Source organism: Tenebrio molitor, chromosome 3, assembly GCF_963966145.1.
Source record: "Tenebrio molitor chromosome 3, icTenMoli1.1, whole genome shotgun sequence".
NCBI lineage: Eukaryota > Metazoa > Arthropoda > Insecta > Coleoptera > Tenebrionidae > Tenebrio > Tenebrio molitor.
The window spans coordinates 18693402-18711343 of NC_091048.1; the positions used below are offsets into that span (position 1 = coordinate 18693402).

Consider the following 17942-nt stretch of genomic DNA (forward strand, 5'->3'; position numbering starts at 1 on the left):
TAATTTCCTTTTGTAAATGTAAATTGACGTATTCAACAAAAGCTGACAACTTGACACTGTCCTGGTCCTGGTACGATTTTGTTCGCCAGAGCTTACTTCGATTCCCGAGATGCCATCAGTATCTTGACATCTCTTTTAAGACTTTATTTTTTTAACTCTACGCAAGTAAGTATTCTTAATTTATTGTCATATTATTAAATAGAATAATAAACAATACATACTTTCGTAATTGAAAACATTTCTGGTCTGCAAATTTATATGTCAGGACAGGAGCGTCCTCTCGTAACATTATCGTTAGATACCACAGAAACCTGTAAGTAAATTACCGGCAACATAAAAGAGAAATGCGAAAGCTTCAAAATGGCTGCTTGACTACCTGTAAACTTGTGTTTTTTAACCGAAATCCTTAAACAATTCGTTTATTTGGTCATAACAAATCCTAAAAACAGTGTAATTGTGAATAGTTTAAGTGATAATCTCCATTGTGATTTTAATTTCGAGAGTTTTATTCACGTTTAGTTTTTTAAATACCTGTGTCAATGCACTGATGTTGAGGTACAGTCTGCGTTAAAAAATTCAGGTAAGAATTTAAAGGCACTTGAAAAAATTATATTGTAAGAAATTTAATTAAAACGTCTCAGAAATTGAAAAATTGAAAAGAATGGTTAATACACAGCCACAACCACTTGAGAGCACGTTTAAAAAAATAAAAAAGTTGTACCTAATTGATTACATAAATTTAAAGCTTTAATGTTTTAATTAAGTCGTCGCAGTTTACCAAAGTTGTTCAATTACTGTTAACAGATCAAGCTTCAACAAACAAAAAACTGAAAGGCTGAATGTAAATAAAAGTTTCGAGAACCGACTTTAATGAAGTCGTTACTGCCCCAATGAGACGTTTAAAAAAGAAACAGCGGGCCTAACTCAGATGAGTCACCACTTCAAGCGAAACCCTACAACGTTTCATCCCTTACATGTTATACAGGGGTAATATACCTAACCCCATACAAATTTGTACGGTCGATACTAGTCAAAGAGCACTCAAAAAATAAAAGTTGGAGAGGTACTTGGAAAGCTTCTTCTTGGAAAGCTTTTGTTTTTACGCGCCCCTTCAAATAAAAAGGATTTGTATGGGCTATAAAGCCGACAGTATTCACAGCTCTCCAGTTTTGTACAATCCTACCACAGATACAAGCCCTTCTTAGTGTTAATAATTCGGAATATTGTGCATGCGGATGAAGTAATTGTAATGCAGGGTGAGTGTTTGAGTCCAGCGATAGCACGAAAATAAGCGCGAAACTACTTTCTTATTGGAACTATTACGGCAGAGGCATTCAGAAAGGATGAGTTCTTACAACGTGATTGATCCAACATGTTTTTGTGGCTGTTGAATCTTTCATTGAACAGTTGCTTACCCAACCTTATCGTATGTTAACCGAAATCATCTGCTTTGAATATCAATATAGCGTTTCGAGAACACAATAGAATAGTTAAAAATATTCATTCGCTGATTGCTAATTTGCAAACGAGCGAATACCTGTGAGCAAACAAAAATATAACGCAGAATATAGCCCAAGGGAGTCCGTTTCGGCTCAGGGACGCGAGGGTTGCGGGTTCAATTCCGACCCAGGGCAAAATAAAAAAAAAGGCTATATTCTGTCTCGTGATTCGGAAGTCACGTTAAGCCATTGGTTCCGGTCTATTGAGTTGGTCATCATGCGCCTCATAGATTTGTAAACCAGTCCTAGACTGTGTAACAAATTTGATTATTTTTTTATTATCTGTAATTTCACTTTCTAGGAAAATCCTATCTAATAACGAATATCCCGCTTTTATTCGCAGAGACATGATAATCACCCTCTTTGTTATGTATTGTACAATACAAATGGAATTTATTGTCATGTCGTCGAGGATAATTTGAAATATCAGTAAGAGTGCTCAACGCGCTACATGTGAAACAAAAAGCTGGACAATTAAATGTGACCACACAATTACACAAACCTCATTTTCAAAACAAATCAAACACAAATATTGTAACGGTAATTTTAGAATATTTATTGGCTTATAATACAGATGTAACGTACGAATTATCTGCAGGAAATGTTATATGGCTGCTAATTTATTCAAATTAGTGTGATTTATAAAGTGTACCAGGTATCTACCCATCAATTAATTTTGTTTAATTTTATGTTGCCCTGCCCACCGTCTGCTATCTCCTCTTGATCGGCACAACTTTCAGAAAGGAACTTACTTTGTAATTCAAAGCTACTAAATAACGAGTGTTACTGTCTAACTTAACTCTTACATAAGTTAGATGGCAAGCAATTCCGTTTCAAAATTCGTCCGCAATATAAATTCCGGGAATAATTTAATATACCCATTAAACCAATTAATTTAAATGGCAAAGTTATCCAGCAGTATAGTAGTTGTAACGTACGTATATCTTCTTGCCTGTCAATAAATCTTGAAAAGTTACGGTAACTGCAGAGAAACTTATTATATTGTCTGATAGTACGACTAGAAAGGGACTCCAGCTGCCTAGGTTGTAATTATAGGAAGCAGGTGGTAAGTAAAAAGTTTTAAGTGTATTTTTAAAAGCTGTCTGGACCTGAGCGACAACCGCAAAATGTGAAGAACAGCGTTTCACAAAAAGTCGCAAAATTACTGCAGTCAATTTGCAAGAAAATACAAAATTTAATGGCATTAAACCGGTAAAATTGCGTGTTTCCGTCATCACTATAAAGAATAATGAGATACCCTCAGGCCACAAGCAACGAACAGTTGTTCATTTAAACTTTGAAAACTGTAATTTTTGTGGATTTTTAATACCGCTCTCGCTACAGTTGTAAAATAAAAAACCAAATGACAGTCTCGTGCATCGGAACGATAAACATTTTTGTTGTGTTTTATTATTCAGCGGTCTCTTCTGTTAATGATAGTGTACTCTTCCAATGTTTTTACCCGATTACACACCCCGAGTTGAACCGCGCAAAGAACAGAAAAATCCATGTGTGTACATGCGGCTTCCTCAACAAATGGCAATCAATAACGTTCCACCCTGAGAATCAGAAACGCGCCCCTGCCAACACGAAATTTTATAGCTAGGTCAGACCTTTTGTAGGTGGCAGAAGCGCAATCCCATTCTTGCACATTTGTGCAACCGTGTACTTTATTGCAAGGTTAATCTAAGTCAAATCGTGAATTTCCTTCGAAAATCGCTTTGCGAGCTCCATCGTTCTCTTCAACCAGCCGTAATGATAGTGATGCTTCGTTTTTTTAATGATTGATGCGAGCACATCGTTGCAATTATGGTAAACCAATGAGTCATTAATTACACTTTTTTGGGGCGTAGATTAAAAATATTTCCTGTGCTGTTTTACGCTAATTGCTTTGTTTAGTTGTTAAAATTTCTAAAGTAATCAGAATAAAAGCGAAAGTAAAAACTAAACTTGCTGGTCGATATGCACACCCATAAAGAATATACATTAATATGCTTTGTAAACCTTGCAGAGGTGACATGAATCGAATATATTAGCCCCGGAGTGTTGACTTGGTTGGCAAAAATGTTTTGTAGATTTTTGAAATATTTAAATTATTTCTGTTGCTAACACTAAGTTACGTCGTTTTGACCATAACAAAGAAACACAACCCCTCAACTGCGCATGAATGTTGGTTATTATTATCCAGCTCTTAGGTAGGTCATACACATTAACACGAAAACTTGATTAGAGTACAATCATGAAATAGAGACGGTATTACAAAAGTAATTTAGTGTAACTCGAAGCAGTAGGTGTTGTGTGGTGCATTTGAATCGACAAAAACCGAAAGATTGGGATCATTTATCGATTTAGGTATTCATAAATTACAGTTTATTGTAATTAATCTCTATTAACTAATGTCCGTTCATTACAAGAAGTAATCAATTAAAGCGATTAATTTCGTTTGGAATGTCGGTGTAGGATATTGGAATTTTATCTGAACGCATAACTACCGACTTCGCGAAAGCAGGAATACCGCTCAGAATTTTGATAAAGCTTCCTCTCCCGCTGCCTCGCAGCATTTCTCAATAATTAATTCTCATCCGGCCCTTGGTATTCCTGAATGTAGAGATACACACTTCGTAATTTAAATTTTTATGTCAACAAACTAGCCGAACCGCTTTTCGTACACGTGATCCTATCTTGTTAACACCGATGGACTCGTGTGTCTTTTACAGCTTTTGTAGCGGTCTGTACGTTATAACAACCTGCTAGGAATGTTTTAATATTATACCATAACTAGTTCACATCAAAATCGACTTTATTTGCCGTAACATGTAAGACCAAAGTTGCGTGTCTCTATTTATTTTACCTGCTTCATATTAACATAACCTCTAATTAAATACTACCATCGGTAGTATGTCTTAACCACCATGAGAAAGTCTCGAGACGACCTTCCAGGATGCTCTTTCCTGCACACTCTAATATTAATACGTTAAGACAATGGCAAAACTGAAGGAAACCTAAAAAGTGTGTTTTTTTGCAGCAGGATGAAACCGCCTATACCGTTACGTTCGCCGAAAATATGAATTATGATGTTGGTCACGTTGAAAAATGATCATAACGTCTTCTCTCATGGTTGAGAAACAGTCCATGAAGAAAATTTATATTTTTCTATTATTTTATTTTTGGCTGAATTGTGTGTCTGGATATTTATTATTGATAGACGAAAAACAACAACCCGGGGATGTAATATTTAACGCTTCAGTATACAGACTAGGTTCGGAAAGGAAATATAAAATAAACGCGCAGAGGTCGGCTCCTTTTGTGGAATCGTTAATCAATGTGGACCCGAAAAATGGACAAGTATCTCTACTGGAAAGTCTGCAATGTAACGGACTCTACTACCCTAATTTATTCACGATTCACATCGATTCCACGTCGAACAGACTAAGAGATATCGATTATTACAGTCTACCTCTAAGAATCCTCATAATCGGGACCCAATGTACAGAACAAAGCGACGAAAACTTCGAATATTTACACGAATCGTCTAGAAGACGACGCAGTTTTTATCACAACCCGTTCCTTAGCCAAGTTCACCCTTCAATAAAACAAAGAATCGCAGAAGCCAGACAATGGATATCGGAAACGTATGCTTCGTTCGCAATCCCCACAACGGGAAAGTGGCAGAAAATCTGCCTCAGACAGTCGCAATTCATCAATTCGATTTCGGCATTTCTCCCGAAAACTATAGGCGAGTTTTGCACGGTGGCGTTCCATTACGTCAGCGACGATCGCTTCCAGATCGAGCACAGCCAAGGCGATTTGGTCGCAAGCAGAGATGTTTGTATCGTCGAACCCCTTTGGAAGATCACAATTTTGTTTTCCACCCACTGTCACGATATTAAAGTGTTGAACACCGAACATCGCCTCAAGATCGTCTACCACCATCAGCTGTTCAATGACACTGATATCGCCAAAAGAGTCCGGAGAGAGCTGAGGAATCAGTCGCCCTTCTTCGAGAAGCCTTTGTACGTGGCCAGCGTCCTCGAAGAATGCGATCCAGGTGTTGTTGTGACGAGTGTGAAAGCGAGGGACCCGGAGAACAGTCCCATTAACTATTCCATGACAAGTTTGCTAGACTCTCGGACTCAGGCGATGTTCGATATTGACTCTAAAACGGGAACAATCACGACCAAAGTGAAATTGGACCGAGAACTGGTCGACGTACATTATTTCAGAGTGACCGCAATGGATGACAGTTTTCCTCCACGCAGCGGTACGACGATGCTTCAGATCAATGTGTTGGACGCAAACGATCATTCGCCGGTCTTCGAAATGAACGAGTACGATGCGAGCATCAAAGAAAGCGTAAGCGTAGGTTCTACTGTGATCACGTTGAAAGCGACGGACCAAGATGTCGGCAAAAATGCCGACGTCGAATACTCGATTCAAAGCATCAACGGAGGAGGAACGTCCTCCGAAGAAGACGACAATCGAGCGTTCAAAATCGACCCCAAAACGGGAGTCATCACTACTAGACTGATGCTAGATAGAGAAACCACCGAGGTTTATACTTTAATTGTTAGTGCCACAGACTTGGCAAGTCCGCAAACGGCGAGAAAATCATCAAGTGCCAGCGTTGTAGTACACATCCAGGATGATAACGATAATTATCCTCAATTTTCTGAAAGGACTTACACGGTAGCTTTAGATGAAGACATAGATTGGACGTCCAATCCGGTTGTTGCACATATCAAGTAAGTACTTAATTACACTTAATGCTCACCGTTCCTGCATTCAACGTTTTAGAGCAACTGACGCAGATCAGGGTAATAACGCTGCCATACGATACGCAATAATTAGTGGCAATACCCAATCGCAATTTTCTATCGACAGTTTGACGGGAGACGTTTCATTAGTAAAACCGTTAGATTATGAAACTTTGCGGAACTATCGCCTCGTGATACGAGCCCAAGACGGTGGAAGCCCAGCGAGATCTAATACAACACAATTACTGATTAATGTTAAAGACGTTAACGATAACGCTCCCCGATTTTACACGTCTCTGTTCCAAGAAAGCATCCAAGAAAATGCCCCGGCGGGGTACAGTATAGTTAAAGTGCAAGCTTACGACGCAGACGAAGGTCCCAATGCCGACATCAAGTACACTATTGCTCCCAGGGACTCGATCGGTGCTAGTACTGAAGATTTTCCGTTGACCGTGGACGCGCACAGTGGTTGGATCACCACCACCAAAGAATTGGACAGAGAAGATCAGTCCAAGTTCATGTTTCAGGTAATTATAAAGGTGGAAATAATTTTTTGTGCAACCGTACGTGAAACGAGCATTTCGCGTACCTAAAACTGGCCGGGGAATCCAATTTCGCGGCCGTTGCTCTTAACGACGGCCGTTAAAGTAAACGTTATTTTAATATTTGATACAAATCAGATCTTCCATGTAAGGCTGCCGTTTAGATTTTTCGGGTATCAAATTAGAAACCGAATTTTTACGATTATTTACAAAATACATAGCCGAATTTATGTATATTTATTGACAGTGAAGTAAATTTTACTTGTTCATTTTATAATCATTACAAATTTTCGGTTGCACAATAACGTTGTGTAGGTACACCTTGGCCGCGAAATCTTTTAACATCCTCGAGATTGTCTGCCTCCGCCGCAAGCGGCCTGGGCGACAATTTTTCTCTCAGTACGTTAAGAAAGATCTCGCGGCCTTGATGTACAAATAATTATTTGATTTTTTTGCGTCGTAGGTTATCGCAGCCGATCAGGGTAACCCTCCACAATCAGCTAGTGCGAGTGTGGTAATCACAGTACAAGACGTTAACGATAACGATCCAGTTTTCGAACCGAAAATTTATGAGTCCGTAGTGGCGGAAGATGACCCGCCGGGCACACCTGTGGCTACGGTGACGGCAAGCGATGCCGATGAAGACGCGCGTTTACATTACGAATTAACGAACGGCAACACCAGAGGGCGATTTGCCATAACATCACAGAATGGTCGAGGAGTCATAACGGTGGCACAACCGCTGGATTACAAACAAGAAAAACGTTACATCTTGACTGTAACGGCCTCTGATTCCGGTGGACGTACTGATACAGCCACAGTTTACGTCAACGTAACAGATGCGAATAACTTTGCACCGGTGTTTGAAAACGCCCCGTACACGGCCAGTGTAAGTGTAAAGTTTTCTTATCTTGATTTGTTTACTCAACGACTGGTGTACAGGTGTTTGAGGACGCTGCTATCGGGACAACAGTTTTAGTTGTTTCAGCTACAGATAATGACGTAGGTTTGAATGCCCAAATCACCTATTCCCTCGGCGAGGATGGTGATCATCCCGCCGAGTTTACTATAAACCCTCAAACCGGTGCTATCGTGACGACTAAGACTTTAGACAGGGAAACTATGAGCGGGTATTTGCTTACTGTGACTGCCAGAGATGGGGGAAATCCCCCTTTATCTGACACCACAGACGTTGAAATATCCGTGACAGATGTGAACGATAATTACCCCGTATTTAAACAAGCCGCTTATTCGGGGAGCGTACTTGAAGATGCGCTTGTGGGTAAGTTAAAACAATAGAAATTATCGCAGGTTTACATTTGACGTTCCGAAGGCACATCTGTCGTCCAAGTCTCTGCAACAGATGCAGACGTGGGTTTGAACGGTCGGATTCGCTACTCTCTCAGCAAGAAAGATCAAGAAGACGGTTCTTTCGTGATAGATCCGACCAGCGGGGTCATTCGTACAAATAAAGGTTTAGATCGTGAATCTGTCGCCACTTACGAACTAGAAGCGATCGCGATAGATCGTGGCTCTCCAACACTGAGCAGCTCCGTTCCTGTGACTATTCGCATAGAAGATATCAACGATTCACCCCCGGCATTCGATTCGGATAAAATCGTTTTGTACATAGCTGAAAACAGTCCAATTGGATCAACTGTTGGAGAAATTCACGCCAAAGATCCTGACGAGGGGGTCAATGCAATAGTGCAATATTCCATAATCGGTGGCGAGGACAGTCAGAGTTTTTCTTTGGTGACCAGGCCGGGTTCAGAGAAAGCAGATTTATTGACGATGACAGAGCTAGATTATGAAAGTCCAAAAAAGAAGTTCGATTTGATCGTACGCGCGGCTAGTCCTCCGTTACGAAGCGATGCTCATGTCGAGATTATCGTAACGGATGTGAACGACAATGCTCCAATTTTGCATGATTTTTTGGTCATGTTCAACAATTACAAAGATTTTTTTCCAACCGGTCCTATCGGTAGAGTTCCGGCTTTCGACGCTGACGTTTCAGACAAACTCCATTACAAAATTCTGTCGGGAAACAACGCCAATCTCATCGCGTTGAATGAAAGCACAGGTCAGATCCAACTGTCACCCCAACTCAACACCAATGTACCTAAAATGGCATCAATGGAGGTGTCAGTCACAGACGGGGTTAACGAAGTTAAAGCGATCATGCAGCTGTCGGTCAGGTTAATAACAGAAGAAATGCTGTATAATTCGATTACTGTTCGGTTGAATCAAATGACAAAAGAGGCATTTTTATCTCCTCTCCTTGGATTTTTCATGGATGGACTAGCAGCCATTATTCCATGCCCAAAAGACAACATTTTCGTTTTTAGCATTCAAGATGACACCGATGTGGACGCAAAAATTCTGAATGTTAGTTTTTCCGTGAAGCGTCCAGATGTTCCCAAAGAAGTATACTACACACCTCAGTTTCTTCAAGAAAAAGTGTATTTGAACAGAGGTATTCTGGCCAGGCTTTCTACAGTTCAGGTAAGATATTTGGTACGATAGAAAAAAAATATGAAAGGCATTTCGATTTAGATTCTGCCTTTTGATGATAACTTGTGTGTGCGAGAACCATGCTTAAACTACGAAGAATGCTTGACCGTACTGAAATTCGGCAATGCGTCAGAGTTCATCAACAGCGACACCGTCCTTTTTCGACCGATTTATCCGGTGACCACATTCACGTGTCAGTGTCCCAAGGGGTTCACTGGTTCACGCGAGCATTATTTGTGCGACACCGAAGTAAATTTGTGTTATTCCTCGCCCTGTCAACACAACGGGACTTGCAAAATTCGCGAAGGTGGCTACACGTGCGTGTGCACTCATGGTTACACCGGAACAAATTGCGAGATCGAATTATCCGACGATCCCTGCAATCCAAATCTGTGTAAAACTGGGACCACTTGTAATCCAAAAAATGGCAAGTCTTTCGTCTGCGAAGAGTGCTCGTTGGACGCGGGGTCCGAGCATTATACTTCTTTGTGCGAATTGAAAACCAGAAGTTTCACGAAGAGTTCGTTTTTGACGTTTCCGAGTCTCAAGCAGCGACACAGGCTTCATCTACGATTGAGGTAGGTCTCGACGTTCTGGAAGTGGTTTTCAGTGGAGGTAACTGCTTCAGAGACGCCGGGTAAAATTTTGTAGAAATCTAGGAAATATTAGAAACAACAAAAATTGCAATTCCTAGTTTAGTGAAGCGGATACCGTTCCAATTTAGTAGCATTACCATTGTGGTGAAATCTAAATGTAAAAATAAAAATTTTCGTTTGTCGCAGATTTGCTACCCAATCACGAAACGGCTTACTTTTATATAACGGCCGTTATAACGAACTCCACGACTTTATTTCCTTGGAGATCGTCAATGATCAGATCCAATTTTCTTTTTCTCTTGGTAGTAATGTAACAAAAGCTGTGGCTTCAATACCTGGCGGGATTTCAGACGGTAATTGGCATTCGGTAACCGTATCCTACTTTAACAAAGTAAGGAAGACCGAGTCGTTTAATTGAAGTAAACTGATCAAACTAATTTCAGACAGCGACGGTATCGATTGATGAGTGCGACACAGCTCTGGCTTTGAAACATGGCAAAGAATTAAACGGGAAGTGGGCTTGTGCCGGATTTACAGAATATCACTTGGCACCCCGATGTGCTTCGCTTACTGAAACTTGCCACAGATTCTTAGATCTCACGGGGCCGCTACAATTAGGCGGTTTACCATCTCTGTCGGCAAATTTTCAAACGAAGAATCGACATTTTGATGGATGCATTTCCGATCTCGAGATCGACCACAAATTTATAGATCTAAATACGTACGTTCAAGGTTCACTACATATTTTTACGTGTTTTACATACGACTATTGCAGATTTGTCACCGACAATGGTACTACTCCTGGCTGTCCCGAAAAACGTTCATTTTGCAATCCAAACCCTTGTAAAAACGGCGGCGTATGTAAAGAAGGTTGGGCAATGTTTCGATGTATCTGCCCCGCGGGTTATGGAGGAAGGGATTGCGGTGAATTCATAAGTCAACCTTGGCATTTTGCAGGAGATGGCACTCTCTCATTTAACCCCCTCCTGCGACCCATACAGTTACCGTGGTTGAATGCGCTATCTGTTAAAACCTTGCAGAAAGACACCTTCTTGATGTCCGTTCAAGTTGGACAAAATAGTTCAGCAGTAGTCTCTCTACAAAATGGCTTTCTCTTGTACTCCTACAATGGAGAAGCATTTTCTGTCAACACCAAAGACCTGTCAAATGGTGAGTGGCACCACATTGAAATCACATGGGTCGGAACTGAAATCAGACTGTTGATCGACTACGGCGAACACGTCTCTGTTGTACAATTTGCAGAAAAGATTCAAGGTTTATACGTCGGTAAAATTCTGATAGGAGGTCCAGACAACTCCTACAGTAGTTTGAACGCCGGTTTCAACTATTTGGAGGGTTGCATTCAAGATGTCAGAATTGGCAACCAACAAACCACTTTAAACCGACCGACAGTTAAGGAAAACGTCGAGGACGGATGTCCATCGACCACCGAGTGTCAAAGCGACTGTCCTGCGACTTCGAAGTGTGTTACTAAATGGGGCAGATCTTCGTGTGAGTGTTATGAGGGTCACGTGGGACCTCTGTGTGTCCCAGTGTGCAGCGTAAGTCCCTGCGAACCGGGTAGTACTTGCGTTGAAAACCTATCCGACAGGAAAGGCTATCAGTGTTCGTGCAATTCAACGGAATATTCAGGAGAGTATTGCGAGAGCAAGATGGCACAGCCTTGTCCATCGAGTTGGTGGGGCTATCCGGTTTGTGGTCCGTGTCAGTGTGACGTAGAAGCCGGTTACAACCCCGACTGTGATAAAAAGAACGGTCACTGTCATTGTCGAGAAAATCATTACCAACCGAAAGGAACAACCAAGTGTATACCGTGCGACTGTTATCACATCGGTTCGTTTAGTACTCAATGTGACCACGAAACGGGACAGTGCAGATGTCGCGACGGAGTGATAGGACAGAAGTGCGACTCTTGTCCAAATTCCTACGCGGAGGTCACTTTGCAAGGATGCGAAGTCGTCTACGACGGTTGTCCTAGAAGCTCGGCCAAAGGAATATGGTGGCCGAGGACCGTTTTCGGAGGAGAAGCCATCGAGAATTGTCCCAAAGGTGCTCATGGGAGGGCGTCGATGACTTGTGATAACGATTTGGGAGGTTGGCAACAACCAGACATGTTTAATTGTACTTCGGACAGGTTTCTGGAGTTACGAGAACAGTTGGGTAATATAGAAAAGGGCGAATTGCTTCTCAATACTTTTGTTGCCATTAAATTAGCATCAGATCTCTATAAAGCTACAAATGTAACACCAAATCTTTACGGTGCTGACGTGCTGATTACTTTTGACTTAGTCAAAGAACTCCTAACGTACGAATCTAGGATGAATGGTCTTAATTTAACCCACAGCCAAGACAAGGATTATATCCACGTAAGTTAAAAAAAATGACACAATGTGCATATCAGACATCATACTTGTAGAATATTGTGCACTCCGTGAGTATAATTTTGGATGAGAAGTACACGGACCATTGGTTTAGGATTAAGCAACTTACGGGCGAAGGCGCAGAACATTTGATTAGTGACATCGAAAATTATATAAATATTCTGTCAATAAGTCAACACGATACGTATACCAATCCTTTTGAAATCGTGGCGCCAAATATGGGTAAGTCTCTTCAACAATGTTCCCAACACAAACCTAAAATTGCGTGATTTTAGTATTGGGTTTGGATGTTGTAACACCTGAGTCTCTTTACGGTTACGAACCTGATGTTATTCCATCTTTGCCCAACGACCAAAGTTATACAACCGAAAGAGTAGTCTTGCCAGATACTTCTCAGTTCCTTCAAGATAACACGCAAAAATCCTACGGCCCTCTGGTTGCGTTTCCTAAATACAACAATTACCTCTTGGATAAAATGAAATTCGACCAACACACTCGTATTTTAATTCCGCTCAAGCTGTTGGGCATTAAACTTGTAGAACATGGAGAATTGATAACGAAAAATTCTTTGCCCGAAGTCGGAGCAGTAGTGAGTTACGCTCAGTATAAACAAGCGAATTCGTTGCTGCCCGAGAAATATGACGATTCAGTGGTGAGAAGATGGGGAGTTGATATTACTATTGGTTCCCCTTTGATCTCGGTTGGTGTTTTGGTACCCGAATATGTAGATGCTGTAACCAAAACAACAACCGAAAGGAATATAATATTTGAAGATGTGAAATTACCAGAAGTAGATCTCAGCCAACAGGATATGTACGCGAAAAAAGTCTTTGCCGAACCGGAAGTAACGATTCATGAAAACGATCCTGCGTACCTTAGAGGAGTAACACACAACAGGAGGAAAAGAGACAAAAATTTCACAAAAAAATTACTTTACAAGAGTTTGTCAGGTATAGCCCTAAAAATTCCTGTTAGACTGCAAATCTGGTTGGATTCCAATAAAACTCTATTTAACGAGAGATCGAATCCTCAATGTGTCCACTGGTCTACTGTCCGAGGGTAGGTCATGATCTACTTTGTGTGAATATTTTTACAGTAGTAGTTATAGATTTGGAGAATGGTCACGTGTTGGGTGTCGTACTGAAGTCGGCGAAGACTGGTTCGACTCGTACGATAAAACTCCTCTCCTAGTGAACTGCACATGCAACCACTTAACTACTTTTGCCGTTCTCGTGGACGTCGTCGATTTAGAAGTATTCAACTTGTTATTTTTGTAACTTGCAATAAATAAAAAAATAAATTCCATCATTTTCAGTACATTCCCGAACCGTCATTGCTGGAGGACATTTCGAGTTACAGCTGTTTCGCCATTTCTTTGCCTCTACTACTTGCAACTTACCTGATCCTTGCATTAATAAGAGGTTTGCAAACAAATTCGAACACGATCAGGAAGAATCTCGTTCTGTGCGTTTTTCTCGCCGAACTGTTGTACTTCATTGCTCTCAAGGCGAGGAAACCGATGATCAGCAGTGACGTAAATGATCCCGAGTTCACATTTGAATCACCTATTGAAGTTGCATTTTTAGCTCCCGTGTAAATTGGTCGCGATAGGTTTACATTATTTATGGTTAGCATCGTTCTTCTGGATGTTGGTCGATGCACTTCACTTGTACAGGATGTTGACAGAAATGCGTGACATTAATCACGGCCCTATGCGTTTTTATTATAGCATGGGTTACGTGGTCCCAGCTGTGGTGGTTAGCTTAGCCGTTGGAGTAAGAGCACATCAATACGGAAACTATTACTTGTAAGTTACGTGCATGTTTTCTTGATGCCCTTTTATTTCTCCTTTGCACTCATATTTGTTTTCTTTCTTCTCTTGCTACCTAAACTTCATAACGTACTTTCCTTATTCGACAATTCGCGTATTCGCAACTAAAACATTGTTTTATTTGTTCGTCATTTTTTCAGCTGTTGGGTGTCTTTATACGAGAGTGTTGTTTGGAGTTTGGTGGGTCCGATCTGCCTCCTGGTATTTATCAATCTCTTCATATTAATAATGGCGATTCGAGCAGCATTCACATTACAAGATCACGTGTTAGGATTCGGTAATCTAAGAACACTTTTGTGGGTGTCCGTTGTTGCCCTTCCCTTACTGGGTGCGACTTGGATTCTTGCCCTTTTGGCCGCTTCAGAGAGGCATCCACTTCTGACGCCATTTCTGTCGGCTGCAGTATTAATCCATGCGGCTTTCTCCTTGGCTGGATATTGCTTTGCTAACAATCGAGTCAGACAAAATTTGATCAGGTCGATTATGAGATGTATGGGCAAGAAAGTGCCGTTGCTCGACACGACCTCTGTTGTTGGCGTACCCAGCACCAGCAGCCAAAACATATCTGGTCAATCTGTGAGTGTTTCAATGAAATCTAGATTTAGTTTCTACCGACTTAATTGTAGAGATCAGCATTGGCGTACCATTCAACTCTGGATCCCACTCGTCGCAATATTGGCATCTCGACCTCTAGTACCACTTCAAGATCGACTACTAAGACCAGTTCAAGTCCTTACAGGTAATCGTTGTTTAATTTTGGACAATTTATTATTCAGTTTTTGCAGAAGCGACACTCATTTGCGTCACACTTCTACGAGTACTTCTAATTACAACTCGACGAGTGACGTACCGTCATACATGCGAGGTTTTGAACAAGAAACCGGTCTTCACAGGCACAGAGAACTTCCCGAAGAAAGTGAAAGACGTGAACGTAGAGCAGACAGCGATTCGGATTCGGATGGGTCGGAAGGTAGAAGTTTGGATCTAGCGTCTAGTCATTCCAGCGATGATGATGAATCTAGTACAAGAAGACATCGGGCGAGGGGGACAACAAGTGGCCGTCAAGGTTATCTTCCGAACATTACAGAACACGTAGTGTCGAGATGTGGAACGCCTCCGTCTCTCAACGTCGTCACCAACTCTCAACTGTTCCCAGCTGTACAACCGAGTTACGGATCCAGATGGTCCAGTCAGCTACCGGAAGCGTACTTACCAAATCCGAATGGTACAAATTATCATTTAGTTTGTGCTTGGTGGTTAAACTGGTTGTAGTTCCAGAAGTAGGAAGATGGAGCGCAGAGACCGGTTCAGACAATGAGTTTTGTCATAAAACCAACTCGCCTAATCCGCTACCTAACCCAGATGTCACACCTGAGACATGCCTACCAGCGTTACAGTCGGAACAATACATGGTGCGGACACATTACGACAATCATTACAATCCCAATAGTCAAGGTTTTAAGAGCGATTATCTGTCAAAAATGATGCATCACGAAAACATGAATTTCCAAGATTATGCAGAAAGAGGATCTGATGTGGACGACAAACATCACATGAACGATAAATATCTCTTTCCGTATACAGGTAAGAATAGACAGAATCTTAATTCTATTGCACTCAATTCCAATAATTACATGCAAGACGATACAGAGAAAGGTCTGTATGATGATGGATACTGAAGATTATAGTTTTTTGTTAAATGTGTTAAAAATTTTCAGCGGAAGAAGACCACATGACAAGTCACAACAATTACATGCACCCTTCAAGTCGCATAATGTCACCAGTAACGAATGATATTAATAATCCTGGGATGGAGTACCACGGATCTCATATGGGGTCTCGCATAGGTTCTGTACTGGGATCAATTCACGGATCAGTTTGTGGTAGCGTTCGGGGTTCGCCTTCACCCCTAATGCCACCCGTGTCCATGATTCATTCTACTCATCCTCCGGAACCACCTCAGTAAGTTTTTTTTTCTATATTTTTTTCATTTCTAACTGACTACCATTCCTTTATTAACAACTTACTAGCTGGTGTTGGGAATACAGCATTAACAAATAAGAAAATTGGCTTGGTAAGAATTTTTGGATTGTTTTAAATTTTACTAATTTTTACTATTGTTTTAGGAAAGATGATAAAAATGAAGAAACATCTGTGTGAAGGATTATGTTTTAATTATTGTACAAATCGGTTATTTATTGTTATTTTTACGTACGTTTTTTTTTACACTTGTTTTGTATATGTTCATTCCATTGAAAGACTGTGTAAGTATAATTGTAACAATCTAATGACATTCCGAATTTATTTAATGAGAGATTATATCGTACTTAAAGTTGTAGGTAATAATTGTATCTAATACAAATTGCCATCATTTTCTTACAAATAAATTTATTTTAATTGTAGTGTTTAAAGTAGTCTCTAGTAAATTGATTAGCCATCAGAGGAGAAGACTAAGGTATTTTAAGCCATAAATTATTATTTGATTTGCAAAAAAAATTGAAAATATTTTTGTGTACATTTTGTATGAAACCTGTGCCTAAAAAGCTTTTTTATATGAAAAATATTTGATTTGTATAAATGTTTGTAATACTAAGGATATTTTGTAAGATCTCAGTATTTATTTAGCATAGGTATTTTGTATGTCACTTCTATGAAACGTACTCAGATAGATGTATTTTTTTTTCATTATTTTGACTGTGCAATTTCATACATTCCATTTTTATATACAATTTTGTATTCAAATATTGTGATTTTTTTTATTTTATTAAACTATCTTAAAAAATGTGTTAAATTTCTTCAAACTAATATTGGACATTTTGTCTTTAACGTTAAAAGGTTGAAGTCTTAGAGTTGTGAATGAGTGTGCTCGTGATGTTATTATAGTATCTATTTTAATAAGAAATTTCGACTTAAGCCATAAATAAACCTAGGCGATCTCGGAAAAATATTCTAAATAATTACCCTAGGTAATTTTTTTGTCCGAGACAGCGTAGTAATTCACAGACATAATATAACAATACATTTCTTTAAGTAGGTTTCTTGTTCGGTTTATTTATGGCTTAAGTCGAAATTTTTTATTAAAATAAAGATATCTTTGCCATCAGCACTCTAGTTTAAAATTTTTTGTAATATCTAGTTGTTAAAGGTGGCTTTCCGGACTGTTTGTCACCATGTAAACAACCTCATAACGGCCGGAGTCCGTTATGAGCGGGAGCGGCCGTTATAAATGACTAAATAACTATAGCAACGTAGATCTAAATTTTATTTTTCAACTTTTTTTACATTGCCATTCAACGTGGAAACGCTGCAAGCATTCGGGGCACTTTTCCAGATTCCGCAATATTATCGGAAATTTTTGTATTATAAAACAAAAATGTTTATGTAATTATGTTATAATATTGGTACAATAATGAATGTTTAATGTTATGGGACACACCTTGAATTAATCGAAATCCGTATGCCACTAGCAGATGTAGACGAGATCGAAGATGATGCTTCAGAATTTTAACACCAACACAAGCGCGATTTTGCAGGGAATAACGATGACTTCACTTGCTCTGCGGCCATCCGGACATCGGGAATATCTTGATGGCGATTTTTTATTCATTTCAGTCGTTTATTTTCAACGGAAAGTTAAGTGTTGAACAAATCTGACAAACAGCAGCAAATGGAGACAAGATTGAAGATGATGCTTCACTAACACAAGCGCGATTTTGCAGGCAATAACGATGACCTCACTTCCGGACATCGGGAATATCTTGATTGCGATTTTTTTATTGATTTCATTCGCTTATTTTCAACGGA

General features: G+C 40.0%; 1 protein-coding gene across 4 annotated transcripts; it reads left to right on the plus strand.

Moving 5' to 3' along the window:
- Positions 1-328: 328 nt before the first annotated feature.
- On the plus strand, positions 329-16931 carry stan (Protocadherin-like wing polarity protein stan). Of its 4 annotated transcripts, XM_069040647.1 has the most exons (22): positions 330-580; positions 4525-6241; positions 6294-6780; positions 7259-7684; positions 7738-8077; positions 8129-9300; positions 9352-9887; positions 10092-10296; positions 10349-10626; positions 10681-12292; positions 12343-12529; positions 12583-13366; positions 13416-13560; positions 13623-13841; positions 13894-14114; positions 14279-14714; positions 14765-14877; positions 14924-15363; positions 15411-15722; positions 15857-16100; positions 16169-16212; positions 16265-16931. In XM_069040647.1, exons 2-21 carry the CDS (start codon positions 4593-4595, stop codon positions 16197-16199), a joined length of 9837 nt encoding a protein of 3278 aa, XP_068896748.1. In that variant the 5' UTR covers positions 330-580; positions 4525-4592; the 3' UTR covers positions 16200-16212; positions 16265-16931. The 4 variants fall into 4 exon arrangements, with proteins under 4 accessions (XP_068896749.1, XP_068896748.1, XP_068896746.1 ...); XM_069040645.1 differs by lacking the exon at positions 16169-16212; XM_069040646.1 differs by lacking the exons at positions 330-580; positions 16169-16212 and adding an exon at positions 3725-3851.
- The last annotated feature ends 1011 nt before the right edge of the window (positions 16932-17942 follow it).